The 21,492-nt window shown below is 33.1% G+C and overlaps 2 protein-coding genes across 2 annotated transcripts; both read left to right on the plus strand.

Annotated features, from left to right (window-relative positions):
• The first annotated feature begins 104 nt into the window (after positions 1-104).
• On the plus strand, positions 105-6,748 carry LOC137394038 (EGF-containing fibulin-like extracellular matrix protein 1). Its single transcript, XM_068080755.1, has 7 exons — positions 105-123; positions 1,822-1,947; positions 2,053-2,184; positions 2,420-2,542; positions 3,708-3,845; positions 3,975-4,153; positions 6,608-6,748. Exons 1-7 carry the CDS (start codon positions 105-107, stop codon positions 6,746-6,748), a joined length of 858 nt encoding a protein of 285 aa, XP_067936856.1.
• A 216-nt stretch (positions 6,749-6,964) lies between these two features.
• On the plus strand, positions 6,965-21,082 carry LOC137394039 (latent-transforming growth factor beta-binding protein 2-like). The gene is made up of 15 exons (XM_068080756.1): positions 6,965-7,118; positions 7,901-8,050; positions 8,549-8,727; positions 9,900-10,005; positions 10,213-10,391; positions 13,463-13,568; positions 13,775-13,953; positions 14,488-14,647; positions 14,930-15,115; positions 15,491-15,656; positions 17,683-17,843; positions 18,234-18,386; positions 19,414-19,531; positions 19,842-19,990; positions 20,323-21,082. Exons 1-15 carry the CDS (start codon positions 6,965-6,967, stop codon positions 20,406-20,408), a joined length of 2,232 nt encoding a protein of 743 aa, XP_067936857.1. The 3' UTR covers positions 20,409-21,082.
• Positions 21,083-21,492: the final 410 nt, after the last annotated feature.

Consider the following 21,492-nt stretch of genomic DNA (forward strand, 5'->3'; position numbering starts at 1 on the left):
AGCGAGATGACATTTGCTAGGTACCACAAGAGTATGTTCTATTAGCTGTGGCGCCGCCATCTACCACCAACTCGGGCAAAACATATGCATTTGAAGCTACAACAATGGATAACATTGAGGAATGTAAGTTAAGAAAATATTTTAAGGCTCATTTCTATCACAATCACAAACCACAAGCACACAGCAAATTTGAACTTGATAGGATAATAATCAGCCGAGTTAAAGCTTAACAAGAGGAGATAATCTCATTTAATTGAGGCGATTTACAAAGGTGTTTGGAGGGCATTTGGAACTCAATTTCTAGCATTTTACAGTCTGAAACACAAATTTTTGATGGTTTTAATGAAATCTGCATATGTTAAATAGTGTAAAACATGAGAAAAATGTGTGACTTTGTTGAAACCACAGGTTGACCTTGACCTCTGCTTTTGCAGTATTTCGACAAAGACATTCATGTTGTATGGTTTCTAGATGCTGACCCGATGCATCTACAGAGAAGATGAGACTGGTTTTGGATAGCTGAGGCCTAGAGGAATCCAGAGATATCAACAGAAACAATGGCAAATTATATGTTAGGAATGATAATTGCTTTGAATAGTCGCTAAAATACCATTTTCGGTCATTTTTGGTTGGAGTTATCTCCCACATTATTCATCCGAAAAATTTCAAATCTATTTGTTTGTGTAAATATGGAAATTGTGTGTGGACGCAAAAAAAACCTAGACCTTTAACTTGTATATTCTTGAATTTATATGAGTCTAAAGTCAGCTAGATGTGCTATGCCCTAAACTCAGGCGACAAATGGTCAAAGTTCAAATCCTCATAGCACCTGAACCGATGACCCTAGAAGATCAAAATTTGGGATTTGAGTGTTTTTCAACATGGGCAATAACATATTAAAAAATCATCAAAATCTGAGACTAGGAGGTTTTTTTCAGTTACACTTGGTAAATTCTATGCCTATTATGAGTTCTGCAGCCTATACATAAGGTGCGGCTTATGTATTGTTTTATTATCGGTTTTTAAAAATAAAGCGGATGTGGCTTTTATAAGGGTGCGGTTAATAGTCCGGAAAATACGGTAGATAAAATGTATTTATGAAATATATATATAATGTATATGTGTATATATGTATTTCATTAATAAAGAGGGAATTTGTGATTCTAAATAATAGATGAAACAAAAGATGTGTGTTTAGTGAGGGTTTTTTACAACTTTATTTCATCTATTATTTAAGATCACAGCTTTGCCTCTTTTTTTATTAATGATATACACTATATATAACTTATATGTATCATTAATATTATATATATAAGATACTACACGATATTACATATACATGTATTATTAGATATATATCTTTATTAATGATATATGTAATAAATGCTTTGGAGATAAAAGTAATGAGAATAGATAAAGCCTTTCTCCAGTAAATGATCTACGGCTATTGTGGCAGTTGCATATCACATGCTAACTGATAAATTAAATTATAATTTTTGTAGCAATTAAATGAATGTTTCAATCCTTTTCGGTATTTGTCTTGACATTTATGATGATTTACCAACTTTAAAAATCAATCATTTCGCAACGTATGGTTTTTGTGCTCACACAAGGAAGATCTATTTTAATATAAAATATGAGGAACATGAGAAACTATGTCCGTTACGATGTTATAGTTAATTAACCAAAACGTAGTGTGATATAGTTTATCATAGTCAATATCTTTTGTTGCTCGTGTGCAGTCCTACTTACATTTGTCATTTATTTATCAATATGATTGTATAGAGAAACTTTACATGAATTGTGTTATATATATTTTAGACATAAATGAGTGTGTTAGAGGACACTCATGTGAGAGTGATTACCTGTGTGTCAACGTACCAGGCAGCTTCTTTTGCAACTGTCTCCCCGGTTATGTCAAGGAGGGTGAAGCTTGTATAGACATAGGTAAGCTTTCGTAATATACATGTGCAAAGTGCCTTGCTTTAGTTTGTACTCTTCCAATTTCAAAATTAAAAATGTATTCTATTGTTGATGACATGTATGCTGTAGACGAGTGTACTGCAAACATGGACACATGCAGTGATATCTGCCACAATACGAATGGCTCTTTCGAGTGCTCCTGCTTTTCTGGTGCCAGCCTTAAGGAGGATAATGTCACTTGTGAAGTTTTGGTTGCGTCAGGTAGGTTTAGTTTACAATCTCATTTTAAGAACTTGACAAGCAGCATTATTTTATGACTAGGCTATTATCAACCTATGCTTAGACTTGCTAAATGCTATGCTAAGTTTATAGTTTTTGATGAATTAAGGCACCGCTTGTTCATGTATTTTTGTTTGTTGGTAGTCAGCAGCATCTACGTGTGTGTCTGGTTTTTACATATGAACTCTGACAAAAATATAATTCCTAACATTTACAGGCTCATTGTGTGGCGGCGAGTATAATTGCAGCTATGCTTGCTCAAACAGCACAGATGGGGGTGAAGTTTGTGTTTGTCCTCGAGACAAGATGGTGGATCCAGCAGACAACTCTACTTGTATAGGTAGGTTATCATAATCTATATACATATATTTCTCAAAGTTTGTTTGTTTGTTTGAATATCTGTCCATCTGTCTGGCTATTAAAGTCTTGGAATTGAAATTTCACATTGGGATGGAGTTGATTTCACGGATATTGCAACCACAAGTTTTAAATCCACACGCTCTACTACTGAGCTATGCAAAGCATATTTATCCAAGACATTATCATAATATGATAATACGTCATTAGCGTGTACATACGCTATACGCTATGTTATACCGTATAGCGTATGCACACGCTAAATGACGTATTATTTGAAACTCTATGAATTCTATTTACTCTGAAACACGATTCTTTTTTGTGTTTTCTTGAACTTATATTTTAAGATTTTTGTAAGGTTCAATAGCTATACCGCGGTCAAGGCCAATTTTCTTTGTGGGCATGTATGTTATCTCCGTAAAAAGAGCCTTTACATTCTCTTTCTGCTCGGGCAGACAAAGACAGTACGGTATCTCATTTTTATATTTGTACCACTATTGAGAGGTACCAGTATCGTCGTATTCAAAGTTTTGTTGGCTAGTTTCTGATGGAACAGTAACCTGTTTTATATACGCACGCACACACACACTTCTATGCAAGAATTGTTAATATTAATTCAACATATTCAGAATTTTTATTTTGTTTTCTCAGTTCGTATTAATTATCATATTATTTCGTATCATTACCGAATCATCTATTATTGTAATCATAGCAGAACAGACTTAATTTAGCTATTAGTTGCTAATTATTTCACATTTACATTTAAACCCTTTTATAGTTGTTTAATTTTTTTTAATTTATTTGACCTGCACAAAACATTTTCCTCGTGATATCAAGTTTGAAAGTTACAGTTGTTTGACAAAGTTTGAAAACCTTTACAGTTGTTATTTTCTCTCTTAATTTATTTCAACTACACAAAACACTTTTCTCATGATATGAAGTTTGAAAGTTAGAATGGTAAATGTTGTTACACGATAAATATAAATAACTTTTCTGTCTAAAGACTTTTTTATTACCCGGGCAACACCGGGCATTCATCTAGGCGTTTCATATATTTCTGTGCACGCATTAGTAGGGCTTGTATTTCATATTACACATCTTAGGGCTGAAGAGTTGCCTTCTCTAAGAAATATATTTTTCTTTCACAGATTTTAATGAGTGCCTAAACGCGAATGATAATGCATGTGACGCATCAACAGGAGCTCAATGTCAAGATCTATTAGATGGTTACAACTGCACCTGTAGCATTGGCTATCATCTATCTGAGACTGGCTTCACCTGTGAGAGTACGTGGCCACTAAGTTTGTCGTACCACTGACCTCATTGCATGTAATTTTATTCTTATAAGTTTATTAAAATTGCCATATTAATCGTTCTGCTTACAACCCATGACTTGACTAGATGTTTAATTGTAGAGTGCTCATATGGGAGATATGGTGAGGGCTGCTCACAAGCATGCGGCTGCGCTGATCGGGCCGGCAGGTGTGACCACATTATTGGATGCACAGAGTGTAGACCTGGCTGGACAGGAGACCAGTGTGATTACAACTTGGATGAGTGCACCTTCAATGACCCATGCCCTGACAACTTTGATGTATGCGGTGATATACCATATTTACAAGGAGCAGTCAGGGTTGTGCCAATTAGTAGACATTTGGCATGCAGCTGTTAAGTTTTAACAAATAGGGAAATAACATGCACACACCTTAGTTTATCCATTATCAAAATTACTGTAAAACCTCTAATTGACCGTCACTGTGAGAGAAGGGTTGAAAATTAGAGCACCGCCCTCTAATTGATCGCCACCTCCATTTGAGCACCACTTTGAAAATTTTTGATTTTTACGAACACGTAATATTAAATTATCAGTGTAAAAGTTTCCACTAAATCGTATTAACAATGAATTGTTACATGAATAACAATTCTCTCGTTGTCCAAATTCAAAGTTTTTTTCTTTTTTGTTAAAACTTTGAATGCAACAGCATAAAAATAAGGAATGACTGTCTCAGACTAATAGCAGTTGCTTTTTCCTTTGATACTTCGAAGTGCAGTGTATAAAAAATGGTTTACATTTACGGTGGTAGACGAACGACTTGTTTTAGGCTAAAGGTTGCGTTTAGCGAGAAAAACATTTACACATTGCATTTGTACTAAATGCGTTACGTAAAAGTTTTTTTTTGCCAAAAAATTGTTTGGACGCTAATATTGACTAGTTCAGCTGTGCAGAAAAATAGTTGAAGTCAAAAGACATTGTGGAAGGTATTGGACAACCAGAAGATGTTCTTTCCATCGCAAGCAACAATCAGAACGCAGCTGTCTGAGCAAACGATGCAAATATTTTTGTTTTAAAATCGTTAATTTTTGTTTCTGCATGTATTATAAGTATGGCTGGTTTACGTCACTTGTTGGTGAATATATATTTGTAGCATTTGATGGATTATCACTATAAAACTTATAAATTAGCAGATTTATAGCATATTGTTTATTGGCATCTTTGCGGCTATCTCAACACGGCTTACAATGGATCGATGGATTACACAGAAAATAAAAATGAATTTTCTGTGTAAAGATTACTACCCAGGCACCGATGGGCATTTATCTTGTCTACATACATAAACGGGGGGGGTGTGTCTGTCGTTAATATGTCCAGTTATGACGATAAAATTTTAGGAGCAAAAAAACCGCTTCATACTGGATTTAAATTCCAAAACCCATAAATGCAAGAAATCGGAAATATATATATATAAATTTTTCAATTCTTGTATTTATGGGTTTTGGAATTTAAATCCAGTATGAAGCGGTTTTTTTGCTCCTAAAATGTAATAAAAAGGTCTTTGAAAAGAAAACAAAATTTCTAACATTAAAAAAAATTTGTTGTTCTAAGCAGTTGAAGCTTTTTCTTTTGCTCCTAGAATTTTTGCTCCTAAAATTTTATATATATATATATATATACTAGCTGTACTACTCGGCGTTGCCCGAGTAATAAAAAGGTCTTTGAAAAGAGAAACAAATTTGTTTAACATTCAAAAAAATTTGTTGTTCTAACTTTCAAACTACATATTGTAAGAAAAGTGTCGTTGTGTAGAAGTGTATTTGTGTAGTTGAAATAAATTAAAAGTGATGATAAAAACAACTGTAAAGGTTTTTAAACTTTGTCAAACAACTGTAATTTTCAAACTTCATAACATGAAAGAAATGTTTTGCTGAAATAAATTAGGAGGAAAAATAAAAATGTAAAGATGTTTAAATGTAAATTTAAAATTATTAGCAAGTAATGGCTAAAAGTAAAGTAAGTCTGTTTTGCTATGATTACAATGAAAAATTATTTGGTAATTAATTATATAATGTTAGTTTGTTTCAATGTTGTTTCAAAGTATCGTAGGCTATAGTTCTACATAGAGTGGTATAGAAGCCCATAGTAATTATCTAATGCAATCGCCTCCTGGTAAAATCATCATCATTAAAAATAGTAACAAAATATTATGTTAACCTTAGTAACTATAGGTACCTACAATGACTTTAGTGCATTTTGGGGGTAATGATCTGCAAAATAATATAATATTATTATGTACACATGGAAAGTTCTTACCTTTGAAACAGACGTGTAACATAAACGCTGAATCTAACTTAAAGTAATTTAGGTAGTTTACTAAACAGATACTTTAAGGAAGTTTTAGCATGTATTTTATTAAACTTCAAACTTTCAACTGAAATTTTATCATTTATCCGTTTGCGAATCCGTTTTTACCATAACGGATACCACTGAACCCGCCATAGCAAGCAACGTATATCTCTTAATAGTGTATAAAATCAGTACACGAATCTCCAAATTTTGATTTCAAAAGAAATTATTGTCAATGTCGTTTAGCAGAAAAAATTTTCCCAAACTAAAAATAAAGAAGAAGCATCGTATTTCATAGAGTTAGGCAAAAAATTTTTATAACCGGGGTATCGTAATGCGTGGACCCAAGGCTCAAATAATACGCCATTTAGCGTGTGCATACGGTATACCATATGATAGTGCCTTTGATCAATACGGTTTGTGTAGCTCAGTGGTAGAGCGCTTGGATTTAAACTTGCTGTTGCAATCTCCATGAGTTCAAGTCCATCATATGGTGGAATTCTCAGTTCCAAGATTTTAATAGCTGTAGTTGGACAAACACACAGACAGACGAACTTTGGGAAATAACTGTGGGTTAACTGTAAAATTGTATTTACTCTGTTCAGCGCTTTGCACGCTGCATTTTACACTTTAATTCAATGTACTCTATATGATGGATTTTGTCAACCTGTCAGTGGCATAGTACGCTTTGTGCTACACTTTAAGTGATTCTCTTTGCCGTCTTTGTAGTGTATTGATACACATGGGTCATATCGATGTAAGTGTTTCGATGGCTTTGAGGTCATGGTTTTGAGCAATCAAACAGAAACTTGTCAAGATATCAATGAATGTACAACAGGACAGTCATGCTCCTTGAAGGCCGAATGTGTGAACACACCTGGCTCCTTTACGTGCAGCTGTCTAGATGGCTATACCGGAGATGGAGTTGTCTGTGCTAGTGAGTCTTCTTTGTCAATAACCATTGATGTATGGTTAAATTGCTTTTGATTTGGTACAGCATAAAATTATTTTGCAATATATTATATAGTATAAAATAAATTTATGCAATTAAATTCGGTAGTCTAAAAAGTACATTGCGTAGAGCATTTTATTTCAAAACTCTTTTTTATGCTATTAAAATCGCTCAAACAATGACCACTCAGTTTAGTAAAATATTTTAATGTTTTTTTCATATGAAATGAGGGTACAACGTTGTCGTTTTTTTTGTGAACTAAGCTTACATTAGCCAAAAACCTTTCTGCAGGGATTAATTCTATTGGGAGGGACAGGCAAAATAAATTTGCGATGAAACAGTTAATAATTTGAAACCTTGTGGTCACCAATGGAAGCACTTTTTGAATTGTGTGTCCGACTCCGTGTATACAACTACTGGCATAGCTGATATTGGATAGATGGGCACTGACTATGATGAATTAACAATTATATATTTACAGCATTTAGGTTAGACTAGATGGCATTGTGTACCATGTACAGGTACTAGTAGTAATGCAAAGCTCTGCTCCTTATAGCAATAGTTGTAACATCTTATGTGAATATTTCATGAGACATGGTTGCTTTTTACATATTATAGAGACAATGGGTTTTTTAATCACCATTTGGCAATGTTGCGAGATCAGTATTTATAAAATGTGCATCAGTTTGACTGTTTTCAATAGATCTCATTTGATGTTGTAGAACACATGAGCTTGTGCTAGCCTACATAGCTTGTTCTCATTGCAGATATAAATGAGTGCGCTCTTGGTGTACACAACTGTGCCACACCCTTAGCCACCTGCCAAGATAACCTACCTGGATACAGTTGTATGTGTGAAGTTGGTTACAGTGGTGATGGAAAAATAAATGGGACTGGCTGCATTGATGACAATGAATGTATGTACTCATACCTTCATTCATTTCAAAGTAACCATAGCTGCAGTATCCTCCAATCATCATTATCTAGGTTTTATTCGGTTCTAAAAACTGTGATGGAGTGGGTATTCGGCTATCGATTTTTATGAATGTTTTCATTCGTGCAGCTTTACCCATCTCTTCCCTTCTCAAAGTCGGCTATTATTTTCCCTAAAAACCTGTTTTGCTGACATGTAGCATCTTGATTATCAAACAAAAATAACAAGAACGGTGGAACAAAATAACAGTGAAGATACGCAATCCTTGTTTTGTCTCAACATGTGCGTTTACGCATTCTATACCCGATGAGTTTTTTATTGTTTACTGAATCAGTTTGCTACTAGCAGTCCTTGTTAATTGTTTAAACTTACAATTAATTCTACTATGTAAGATAAATTATATAAAGGCTATAAAAGTTGTGTAAAAGATTTCTATACTTGTTTCAATACTTGCTTTTTGTAACTACGGTATTTTTCTTAGGTTTGGAACTGGCTAGTGCCTGCCCAGTGGAGCACGCCATCTGTATGAATATGATTGGCTCATATATATGTGTCTGTGAGACATTCTACTTTGGTGATGGAAATATTGCATGTCAAGATATTGATGAATGTGCAAATAAAACCACTAACAACTGTTCAACCCTGGTAAATGGAACTGAGGTAAGACATGATCCGGATACACCTCTCGAAGCCTGCTTAACTCTTTTCTAGTAAACATTTATAACAATTCTATGTTTTACAATGTTATCGTTTCTATGTTATCGTCACTAAAACTTGCTCTCTCGGCTCTTATTAGTAAGTTTAAATTACAAGCTTGCTCAAATTAGCCATTGGCAATGTGCCACGCTAATGGCAAGTGGTAGGCGACTACATCATCTGTCACCGTTTATAAGCTGATTTTTAATACCCGTGCAACGTCAATCATTCCGCTAGCTTGTCATAATGTTGAATAGGCAGCAGTAAAAATTCATTGCCAGCAGTTTTTGAACGCAACATAGTGTAAAAAGAAGAATGAAGAATGCAAATCTAAAATTGGTTTAATATAAATCATAGCCATGTTGATTAAATTCTCCTGTCACATTTCTTTTAAAGGTTTATTTGCATGACTATAAATGTGAGTAAAGTATTAAGGTAGCGTGTTACCCATGCTTCACTACCTATAAATAAGAATGTTAAAGGTAATTAAAGTTGCCCTTAGGGGCCTTAATTATTAAAAGCATAGAAACACTGAAAAAAATGTCAAAATTTTATAGATTATGACAGTGAATCCAGTTTTTTTTCAGTTTAGTTCTGAAATATAATCATAATTCTATGAGTATGTATGCAGCACATTAATTATATGTTGACAAACTGTACCTTCAACAGTTTCTTCATCACAGAGATTAAACAAAGGGGTTCAACAAATGGTTTTTGTTTTGGTCTACTATATTCCTTGTCAAAAATCTTGATTTATTTATAGCACTTGCTATTGTTATAATTCCTTTCTTGATTATTAATAGTGAAGTGATATTGGAATTTTTTTGGTTATTTAAATATTTTAAAAAGTGAAATTGTACACTTTGAACTATCAAAGATTAATAATTCCAAAGCAGCATGTCTGAGCTCATGTATGTCATTGAGATTATGCTAAATGTTGTTTTATCAACGACTGGTTGTTTATATTTTACTGTATTTGTGATATACCTCTCTGCAGCATAAGAAAATCAAACTTCATATTTCAAGGATTAAGAGTTTGTCTGTGATTGTAAGATAATATTTAGTGAAATTTGCATTATTCGTTATACTCAGTATGGCATTCGCTATAACTCCTATTTGTAAATTTATAAATGTAGACTTGTATAAATGAAGAGCCTCTTTACCGATGTGATAGAGAGTGTAACACAGGCTACACCCTCACTGAGGAAGATGGGACCTACTCATGTGTTGATATAGATGAATGTGAGCTTCTAAGTTATTGTACTGCAAAACATTGAAGATAATGATTCTATATATTTTTGTTTGTTTTTATGACTAGAAATTTTTTCATACATATAATCATACGTATAGTTGAAATGATATTTCAACTTATACTCACTGGCTATGACAATTACATAAAATTTGCTATGAAATTTGATCAAACTTTTTAATACAACTATTTTATCGAAGGTTTGGAAGAGGCTGATGCCTGCCCAGTGGCTCACACCATCTGTGAGAATACGATTGGCTCACATGTATGTGTCTGTGAGCCATTCTACTTTGGTGATGGAGACATTGCGTGTCAAGATATTGATGAATGTGCAAATACAACCACTAACAACTGTTCAACCCTGATAAATGGAACTGAGGTAAGACATGGTCCGATACACCTCTCGAAGGCTGCTTCACCTCTGTGTAGTATATATACATTATGTATTTACGATAACTATATGCATAGCCCTTTATCAATAAGTAAGACCAATAATGACTAAGATTTGTAGCAAGTATTTGAACCTATACTTACAATATTTTATGCTACACCTTTACAGCTGAAATTTGTTATAACAACCACATGTGTCAACTGGTCAACTGGGTTTAGTGAATCATATTGAGGGCACCTGTTATAATAGTCAGCTTTCTATCACTATTGTGTTAACCCAATAGTGCATCAATTGATGCAGTATTCTTGAGCCAATTGACCCAAAAGCAGCTTTTGATTGTTATATGGCAATTATGTATTTCTCATTTCTTTGTTTCATCAAATATGAGCATTTATATTCATCATCATTTTGACTCACTAGTATTTAAATTTCTAGAAAGTATGAAACAGTGTATTGTTTTGTTAATAACGTTGGTTGTTCGGTAACAAGTTCTATAGGCTGAAAACAATAATGAAAACAACATACGCTAAAAGTCAGTAAATTAAATCCAAACCAGCAAATTCGGTGCTAAATTGCATAGTAATTTTCTCAGATTTTACTGCAAAAATTGTATCCCCAACCCTCTTTTTATGAAAGTGTTTTAGTTCTATTTTAATGACTATGCATATGAGAAAGTTCTTAGTCCGTCACAAATAATCTCTGTGATGTGCTATAAATAAGAGTATTTAAGGTCTTTTTACCAGTCAAAAAATCTACAAGGAGCTTTCAAGTCGGTTACTATGTGGAAAGCAGAAAAATAACAAAAATATCAAAAAAGTTGCCCAAACATGATGTAAAGGAGCTGAATCTACTGAAAAGAAACCCATATTCTTCTGTTTATTTAAATAATATAGTAATGATTTCAATGAGTATGTTTGCATTGCATTTACCACATATTGACAAACTGTACAATTGAGAGTAGCACCAACACTAAAATGAAACAACACACAATGGTTTCTGTTTCTAATTAACTCTGGTCCTTGTGTACAATCTTAACTGCTCTGAGCTTAAGTTCAAGTACCATGCTGCCTCCTACACCAGTGTTACTAGAATATTGTTAGTTCAAGTACCATGCTGCCTCCTACACCAGTGTTACTAGAATATTGTTAGTTCAAGTACCATGCTGCCTCCTACACCAGTGTTTCTAGAATATTGTTAGTTCAATTACCATGCTGCCTCCTACACCAGTGTTACTAGAATATTGTTAGTTCAAGTACCATGCTGCCTCCTACACCAGTGTTACTAGAATATTGTTATACATCTGCTTGAAATTTTCAATTCAGAGTCATGTGAAGTGAACGGGTCATGTATGAGGTGGAAAGCTCAAGTTACAGTTAACAAAGTGCACTGGTGCTGTTAACAAATTCACATCGCTGGATAATTAGTTTTTTTCACAAACTCATATCACTGCATAATTTGTATGGCTAGAAAATTAAAAGTTCTGTATAATTTTTGTTATCGAAGAATTATTGAGATCCTGACTCTTAGATTGTTTAAAATTAAAAAGTATTGAAAGCTTTCATGGTAGCACACATCTCCAATGCAATAATCTTTTGACTGTGAGGTTTAAGTAGGAACTCTGTAGCTTTATTGAGAATAACAGGGACATGTTTGTATTAACTGGTAGTAAGGTCTGTTTTATTTAATGAAAGTAATGCTTCACACAGTTTAGCCCAAACAATACAAGTTGGTTTTGTATTTATCCACATGTATTTTATTTGATGTTAAATAAAAATTGTGCTTAATGTTATAATAGAATGCTTATCTGTAGGCCTAAACCGGTAACATTCTTCAAACCAAATAGAATGTGAGCTATGCTAGCTATGCTAGCTATGAACACACAGGCAAAGCTTTATGTTAAAATATCAGATTTTATATATGCATGTAGTATAACCTTGACTTGTGCTACTTGTTATTTATTGTTAACACACTTTGCATTCATTATCCAGTCAAACCTTGGCTTATCATCACCTTTGCAATATGCCACGCTAATGACAAGTGGCAGGCAACTGCATTACCTGTCACTGTTTATAAGCTAATTTTTAATACCCGTGCAACGTCAATCATTCCGCTAGTTTGCCATAATGTTGACTAGGCAACAGTAAAAATTCATTGCCAGCAGTTTTTGAATGCAACATAGAGTAAAAAGAAGAATGAAGAATGCAAATCTAAAATTGGTTTTTCATAAATAAAATATAAACAGCTATTAAAGTAATGATCATGTTGATCAAATTCTCCTGTCACATTTCCTTTAAAGGTTTATTTGCATGACTATAAATGTGAGTAAAGTATTAAGGTAGCTTGTTACCCATGCTTCACTACCTATAAATAAGAATGTTAAAGGTAATTAAAGTTGCCCTTAGGGGCCTAAATTATCAAAGCAGAGAAACTATGAAGAAAATGGTCAAATTTTTATAGAGAATGACAGTGAATCCAGTTTTTTTTCAGTTTTAAAATATAATCATAATTCTATGAGTATGTATGCAGCACATTAATTGTATGTTGACAAACTGTACCTTCAATGGTTTCTTCATCACAGAGATTAAACAAAGGGGTTCAACAAATGGTTTTTGTTTTGGTCTACTATATTGCTTGTCAAAAATCTTGATTTATTATAGCACTTGGTATTGTTATAATTCCTTTCTTGATTATTAATAGTAAAGCAATATTGAAATCCTCTTTGGTTATTTAAATATTTTAAAAAACTGAAATCGCACACTTTCAATTATATCATTCATCCTTGCTCATTGAACTATCAAAGATTGAGAATTCCAAAGCAGCATGTCTGAGCTCACGTGTGCCATTGAGATTATGCTAAATGTTGTTTTACCAATGACTGGTTGTTTTTATTTTATTGTATTTGCGGTATACCTCTCTGCAGTGTAAGAAAGTCGAATTTCATATTTCAAGGATTAAGAGTTTGTCTGTGATTGTAAGATAATATTTAGTAAAACTTGCATTATTCGTTATACTCAGTATGGCATTCGCTTCAACTCCTATTTGTACACTTATGAATTTAGACTTGTATAAACGAAGAGCCTCTTTACCGATGTGATAGAGAGTGTAATACAGGCTACACCCTCACTCAAGAAGAAGGGACCTACTCGTGTGTCGACAAAAATGAATGTGAGCTTCTAAGTTATTGTACTGCAAAAACATGGAAGATATTGATTCTATGTGTTTTTTGTTTTTCTGACTAGAGATCTTTTCATATATATAATCAGTTGAAATGATCTTTCAATATTTCAACTTATACTCACTGGCTATGAAAATTACATAAAATTTGCCATGTAAATTTATCAAACTTTTTTAATACAATTGTTTTATTGAAGGTTTGGAAGAGGTCGATGCCTGCCCAGTGGAGCACACCATCTGTGAGAATACAATTGGCTCATATATATGTACTTGTGAGCCATTATACTTTGGTGATGGAGACATTGCGTGTCAAGATATTGATGAATGTGCAAATACAACCACTAACAACTGTTCAACTCTGGTAAATGGAAATGAGGTAAGACATGATCCAATACATCTCTCAAAGCCTGCTTTGCTCTTGTTTTGTAGACATGTATATACGATAACTATATGCATGGTCTTTTATCAGTAAGCAGGACAAATAATGACTAAAATTTGTGACAAATACATGTTAAATTGTATTTGCAATAAGCATTTTATACTAAACTTGTGCTGTTTAAATATGTTATCAGAACAACCTAGTGAGGGCGCGCTTTCTATTAGTGTTGGGTTAATACCATTGGTTGCTTTGTAACAAATTCTATAGGCCAAATGCAATAGTGAAAACAACACATGTTAAAAGTCAATCAACTAAATACCAATAAGTAAATTACATAGCAATCATCTAAATTTGACTACTATCTTGGATATCCAAACCTCTTATTATGGCCATATTTTAATGATCTTCATGAATTACTATGTATTTGAAAAAATTGTTAGTCTGTCGCAAATCTCCATTATGTGCTAGCTATAAATAAGAAAAATAGATAGTGTATAATGTGTAATCAAATTTGTATACTTATAAATGTAGACTTGTATAAATGAAGAGCCTCTTTACCGATGTGATAGAGAGTGTAACACAGGCTACACCCTCACTGAGGAAGATGGGACCTACTCATGCGTTGATACAAATGAATGTGAACTTCCAGGCTATTGTTCAGGGGATCATGAATTCTGTGAGAACACTGAAGGTGCTGAACTAATTTGTTGACTAAGTCATTTTGTGACCAGCAATTTTGTTGTGTTCTGGTTAAAGGATAATGAGATTACAATTGTAAAGACAATGGCATCAAACCACCTCTAGCAAGCTTAAAATTCTGGGTATGACTGCAAGTAATTTTCAGATAATGTAACTGCTAGATAGCTAACATTCTGTAGATGTTAGAGTTCTGTGTACTTGTCTTTGTGTTTCTTAATAGCACTGCCAAGTATAGAACAACTTGCTACATTGTTACTTGTACTTTCTGCTTTAGGTTCATTTAATTGCATGTGCGATGAATCATACACAAGGGTTGGCGAAGACTGTGTAGATATCAATGAATGTTTATTACCTGGCAAGTGTGATGGAGACAACCGAAAATGTACCAATATAGAACCAGGATATATCTGTGCCTGTTATATTGGCTACACGGAACCTGACTGTGAGAAAGACAACAATTGTGAGAGCATTGTGATTTTAGCAGTTACAAGTTTGCTAGCGTTTTTACATTGAGTTAAAAAGGTCCCATTTTGTGTTTAGGAGTTTTTCAGGTCATAACACTTGGAACAGGAAGTAGTTTAGCATCAAAGCTTAATACCGATTTTTTATACAAGCACATTCTATTGGCTTAAAAACCTGATGCTTGCCGTCATGTCATCATGCAGGCAGCACTTGCAGGTGCTATCTAAACTTCAATTGGTGCGCTGACCAATAGAAACAATGCTTTTGTTTTTGGAATCTGCTACACATCAGACCAGCCATGCATTGAGTATGTTAATTTACAGTATACCTTATTTAAAAAATGTTTTAAATACGTAACTCTATAATTTTGCAGATGCATTTGTGAATGTGGAACAGACTCTTGACATACCGTACAATGCCAACTGGAGTGATCCTCATTCCGCTGCATCTATCTCATTTCAACTTGAATTTGAGAAGACCATCACTGCTCTTTTTAACCTTTCCAATTTTGAGGGAGTGAATATTCTAATGGTTGAGGCGTAAGTGATATCTATATACATGCTGGTTTCAATGTTTACATGCACATACTTTCATCTGCAACAATACGATGTAGAGAGTGAGCATTTTAACTGTATGGTTAACGATTTGAAGCCTCGGTCCAAGATAATTCGGGATAATGTTTTTTCCATGTGATCTACACCCATGTAAACATTGAATCGTTGTTTGTTTTACTGTACTTCTGTTTATTGTAGGGTCATGAGATTTAGAGTGCTATATCTGGTATATGTTTTCAGTGTAATTTTGAAGTTTAAAGTACAGTAAATTGGACTGTTAGTTCTTGAGATATCGGCAAAGTACTGAAGGCACTTCTAACTGACTGAGAAATGCAAATTGGCTGCTGACAGAGCGTTAGCTTTTTTATATCTCCGGTTTACGTAGGATTATGACAATTTGATCGCTTTATGCGGTTTAAATATAATTCTAAAGTTCTAGTTTCTTAGACTATTAGTTTTTGAGATATTGCCAAAATATCGAGGTTACTTTTAAATATGCCCGCTCTATCAGGCTCGATGTATATTAACCATCAATCATTGTTTTTTATGTTATAGCATTGTTTTTTATGTTATAGCATTGTTTTTTATGTTATAGCATTGTTTTTTATGTTATAGCATTGTTTTTTATGTTATAGCATTGTTTTTTATGTTATAGCATTGTTTTTTATGTTACCTCTAAAACATCACATCTTTGAAGGAGTGTGAAAAAAACTATTTACTGTATTTGATTTCTGTTTCTTTCATTGAGTTCAACAAGCTTAGAGGTTCAATATGATATTCAGTTTACAAGAAATTGTGCCATCCTAATTGCTTTCACAGTTATTGAAAATTGCTAATATGGTCTAAGATCAGGGGGTTCGATTGTGTATACAATATTAGGCTTCTAAGGGTTAAACAGTGAAATATTAAAGACAAAGAAGGCAACCTTAAATTTATTATTTTACGTACATTTTAGCAAAACTAATGTTTAATTTATGATTCGTTAAAAGTTTAGTAAGTCTTGAAACTTCTCAACACGCCTTTGCAAGATAGTACTGGTCAATAAACTGAAATGTTTTCTGTATTAGCCCACTGACTTTAGTCTGCTTGAACTTTCACAACAATAAAACTGGGCGGTGAAAGTGACATCAACGATGAGTATCATAAAAAATTGCTCAATTTTTTATGTTAAAAAATATTTATAGTATGAGAATTGGTGTAGATATATGTGCGTAGCTTGCAGAAGATGCATTGAAGTTATGAAATTTATTGGAAACACGTGTGTAGTTGGAGGATTGCAGAAAATTGAAGGCAGTGAATAATACACACAAAGATTTTTAATAAAACAGCTGTCTTGCAATATCATAATTTTTAAAGGTTTAATAATGTATTTTGCTGTGAATTCTAAGTGTTATCTGTCCAACTCGTATGTAATGCTGTATTTTCAGAAAAATTTGGTTAGTCAATGTGTTATACATTGGATCAGTGACAGGCTCTTAACTGAGTTAAAACACAAATTTCTGTTGCTGACTAGTATTGTGCCACAGTGGAAAACGTTTGTCTAACAGGAATTGGCTACTCGTGCTATAATCATTGTGGCATTACTTGACCAATTTTATAGCTATAAATAGCTTTTATAGCTTGTAAAACGGTCGAACTTTAGCAGTTCGCTGTTTTCTTAGTTCTAAGCATAGATAGGTTATTAATTTGTCTGCAGATTATAGAATGTCTGAATCTTAAGGGCTAATTCCCATAAAAAATTCGCAGAATAAAGTTATATTCAGTTTGGTATGCGTGTGTTTCTTGCCAATAAATGACCTTGCTCTATTGAAGAAGTTTAATCTACTTTCAAAAGTAAACCTCATTGTGTTTGTTGTACAAGCAATGGAAGCAATAAATAATTCAAATAAAGCTTTGACATATATTCAGTTTGGCAAGTGTCTATTTCCTACTAAAAATTACCGAATTCAATTCAGGAAGTTTAATCTGCATATAGAAGTATTTTCTAGCTGAGTTTGTTACACATTTTTAGAAGCGATGATGGCTCAACACTCACAAAAGTTACCTATGAAGTTGTTTACTCCGAACGACCGTATGATTTAGAGCAGCGAATCTATCATCGTCTTGTCTTCAGCAACAACTCTCTTGAGTTTAATGGGCAGATCGTGCAAGATCTGAAACTGCTAAAGTTTGGTAAGTTAGGCTGTATACTTGCAGTATTGCTATTACATACACTTTACCGTAAGTTGGTATAAGTTTCGGTCATAAGGGTTTGTTATAAATGTTTTAGATTGAATTTTTTTGAATTTTGAGAAAATTTGTGGATTCTATTTTAAAAAGATGCTGAAAGATTAATATAACTTCACAATTTTTTGTTACAGAAAATTGAGGTTTCAGATTTTGTAGTTGTATATGGAGGGATTTCAAATCTAGCAGTAATGACTTTACATTTACTATGAAAAGTATATAATTCCAATCCTGATCAATATAAGCTATACATCCATATTGTACCAGTCATTAAAATATGTGTGTTTCAGCTTGAATAGCTGTTTTTACCACCATCCTTGAAATATCTTTATGTAGAAGGAAGAGAGTGGACTTGTGATGATGTTATATGCACTAATAACTTCAACTGCGTGCTGGATACAGCTAAAGGCTATGCGTACTGTGATTGCTCACGCCTATTCTCAGGCTACAATTGCTCAACAAGTGTTGAATCAGACTCAGATTCATTCAGTAAGTCATGTGTGGATTCATGTAGCGTTCAACACGCAAACATTTCTCATACAAAACATGCAAATACAACAAAAACATTGAATTTATGCAGTTGAGTTGTTATGGTGACCATTTTAAGATTCTCTGTTTTTTCTGTTTGAATAACATTATTTCTAATTTATTGGGATTGATCAAACGTTCAAAGACGAATTATTGCTTAATTTGTCCTGGAAACACTAACAAAATACATGTACAGTTCACCTTTTGTTTTCAAATAGCTCACACCTTCACCAAATGCGTGTATGAATAAAAAATTTGATTTTTGTGCTTCAGAGGTCAAACAAAAAGCAAAACTCGAACAATGCGTAAAATAAGTGAAGGAACTCGACAACAGATTGGGTTGTCAACTGATGCACTCGCTTCCTCGTGCTATCACTAGTAGTCATCCGTTGTATGCAGCAATGTTTGTGGTTTATAAAATACTGACTGTATTTTGCATAGAGCATTGCTCTATCGGTCTATTTTTATCTTTTGGTTATATAGAACACAAACTATTTTTACATTTTTCTTATATGCAAAAGACTGAAAAACAGAGGTCTGGGTACAAGTTCCTATAGATAGGAAGATACATTCTCCAGCCTAAGCTACAGTTGTAAGAGAGTATTTTTGGAATAATTCACTGTATTTTATGTAGTATTTGCTTTCTTATTTTACAATTTTTAGCGTAAAAACTGTAAACCTGTTTAAAAAGTCAGAATCTATTAAAATTGTTCACATTATTTGTAATAAGAAGATTCAATGTGAAAATAAAAAAATTGATTTCCATGCAACCTTATGGAACAAATTGTGATCAGAAGTTGAGGTAGAACTGTAATTCGTTTCTAAGCTTACACTATTATTACACTTTTTACAAAAACAGTTTTTATGGCACTTCAACTTATTGTATTGTCCTTGTCACACAAATACTTATAAGCAACTACTAATAATCTATACAAATGTATATCAAATTATATATTTTTAATATTTATATTTGGGTTTCTATTTTTAGGCAATTTGCTTGTGCTGTGGATCTCGGTGGGTGTTGTGGGATTTTTGCTGATTGTCGGGCTGGTGGTCTGCGCATTCTATTCTATTCTGACGAAGAAGAAAGAATTTGCTGAAAAATCGTAAGTAGCAACTCAACTTTTCGCTTCAGAGCTTTTATATTACTATACAATATTTGATAGCTAGTTTCACAGGTAATGCCGGCCATCAAAACACAAAGCAAAGGTCATTAAGGCCTAAACAAGGTTTAAAGATGTGCTTTCTTTGGTAAATGCTCATGCAACTATGGCATTCTAGATCCATTTTATTTAGCGTGCAAGTAATCATCAATAGAACTGGCCCAAATATGTCATTACTATTTCCATGCTTCCTTTCTTACTAATAGAAGTTTGACTTTTTGAGTAGTTTTTATGGTAATATTGGCTTTCGTAGAAAAGTACACAGGTTTCGTAGAGGACCACCGATATTCAACCCGAGCACTCGACTTCCTGCCGAGGCGTTTAACTACCAGTTCCCTACTGCAAGTGTGCGAGATACAGATTCTAGTAGCGATTCTACGGTATCACGCTCGACAGACCTATGTAAGTGTGTTACAAATGATTTTGAAATATTGATTTACAACTAGTAAGTTTGTTAGAGATAATTTATGCATCAACAATCTTGTAGATAACATTATAAAAAGGTGTTATGTCCGGTTATTTGTAACATCAGAGACCTTCACAACAATATATAAATCAAATTGTCTTTCAATATTTGCCTAATATTATGCCATATTGCCATGCCTGCCATATTGTTCAAAAACGATTACAATGAGATAATAAAATATTATTTGTTTGTGGCTAATTTTATGCTTATCTTAAAACTTTATTACCCATTTTAATAGTTTTTGGCAAAATATTTTGTTTTGTTGCAGCTGGAAGAGTTGGGACTTTAGCAGGCTTTGCACCAAGATGGCCAAAAGCTTTCTATTCACAGCTAGATGATGCTGATAGTCACTAGCAAAGTCAAATTCTTGCAAACTCTATATCTGTGATCTACCATTGATTCTATTCACCTGGTTTAAAACTCAATAGAAAATTTATTTTACATTATAATATTAACATTTAATAATAACCTTAATTTTTATTGGCAACATGCGAACAAGCTAGTTATTGACAAGCTTCTCATCTCCTAAAATTTTCAATCAAATTATGCTTAATCTTTATGTTAAGATTTATTTAAAATCAATATTATTGTCATATATGAAAGGCTACATCTATTTTTCAGGTCTGACATTTTTTACTTCGTAGTATTCATATGGTTGTATGCCTTTATTTCATTCATATTACCATTTATTTCATTCATATTACCAGGTATAAAACTTAATTAAACATTTAATTTACAACATAATATTAACACTGAATAATATTATTAGCTTTTATTGGCATCATACATAACAAGTTAACAAGTTAACAAGTTTTATTTTAAATTGTTGTATCGTCATAATTTTTAGTGTCATAATTTCTCTACTTCATAATAGTTTATATAACTGTACATTTATATTTTTTAATACTTTTTTTTCGCTTTGTGATCACTGGAAGCCTAGACGAATATTGCAAAGATCACTTACAGTTTGCTTCTCTTCTGTCAAAAATTTTCTTATGAACAACGGGTGTGATTGAGAATTTGAGCATTGGTGAGTTATGAGCAAAACTAACACAGCTAGTTTTGTATGATAATGAGTCATGATTTTCAACTCAATAAACATATTGAATTGAATCTAATACAATTATTAGAACATATTAATAAAAATTTCAAAATTATGGTACGTTGTGGCAAAATTCAACTCCGCTACACTTCTGCTATTATATATATAGTATACAATAGCCTTATATAATGGATAAAAGGCTATTGCCTTGACTAGTATTTATAAAAGGTATTTATTCTTTGTTTTATATCGGTGCAACTAATATTTCATAAGTAATGGTAATTCAAATTGTTTTCACTATATAAGTTTATATGTAGGATCATAAAGGCAGTAGTTAAAATGCACAGGCAGCAGTACTTCAAAGAACCATCAAAAAGGTGAACAGAACAAAATAAT

The sequence above is a fragment of the Watersipora subatra genome, chromosome 4 (assembly GCF_963576615.1).
Source record: "Watersipora subatra chromosome 4, tzWatSuba1.1, whole genome shotgun sequence".
In the NCBI taxonomy this organism is placed as follows: domain Eukaryota; kingdom Metazoa; phylum Bryozoa; class Gymnolaemata; order Cheilostomatida; family Watersiporidae; genus Watersipora; species Watersipora subatra.

Coding starts and splice junctions, on each gene's coding strand:
- LOC137394038 (XM_068080755.1), top strand. Junction 1,948..2,052: donor TGAAGCTTGTATAGACATAG/GTAAGCTTTCGT, acceptor TGTATGCTGTAG/ACGAGTGTACTGCAAACATG. Junction 3,846..3,974: donor GACTGGCTTCACCTGTGAGA/GTACGTGGCCAC, acceptor GTTTAATTGTAG/AGTGCTCATATGGGAGATAT.
- LOC137394039 (XM_068080756.1), top strand. CDS start 6,965: ATGGTTTTGAGCAATCAAACAGAAACTTGTCAAGATATCAATGAATGT. Junction 15,657..17,682: donor AATATTCTAATGGTTGAGGC/GTAAGTGATATC, acceptor ACACATTTTTAG/AAGCGATGATGGCTCAACAC. Junction 17,844..18,233: donor TCTGAAACTGCTAAAGTTTG/GTAAGTTAGGCT, acceptor ATCTTTATGTAG/AAGGAAGAGAGTGGACTTGT.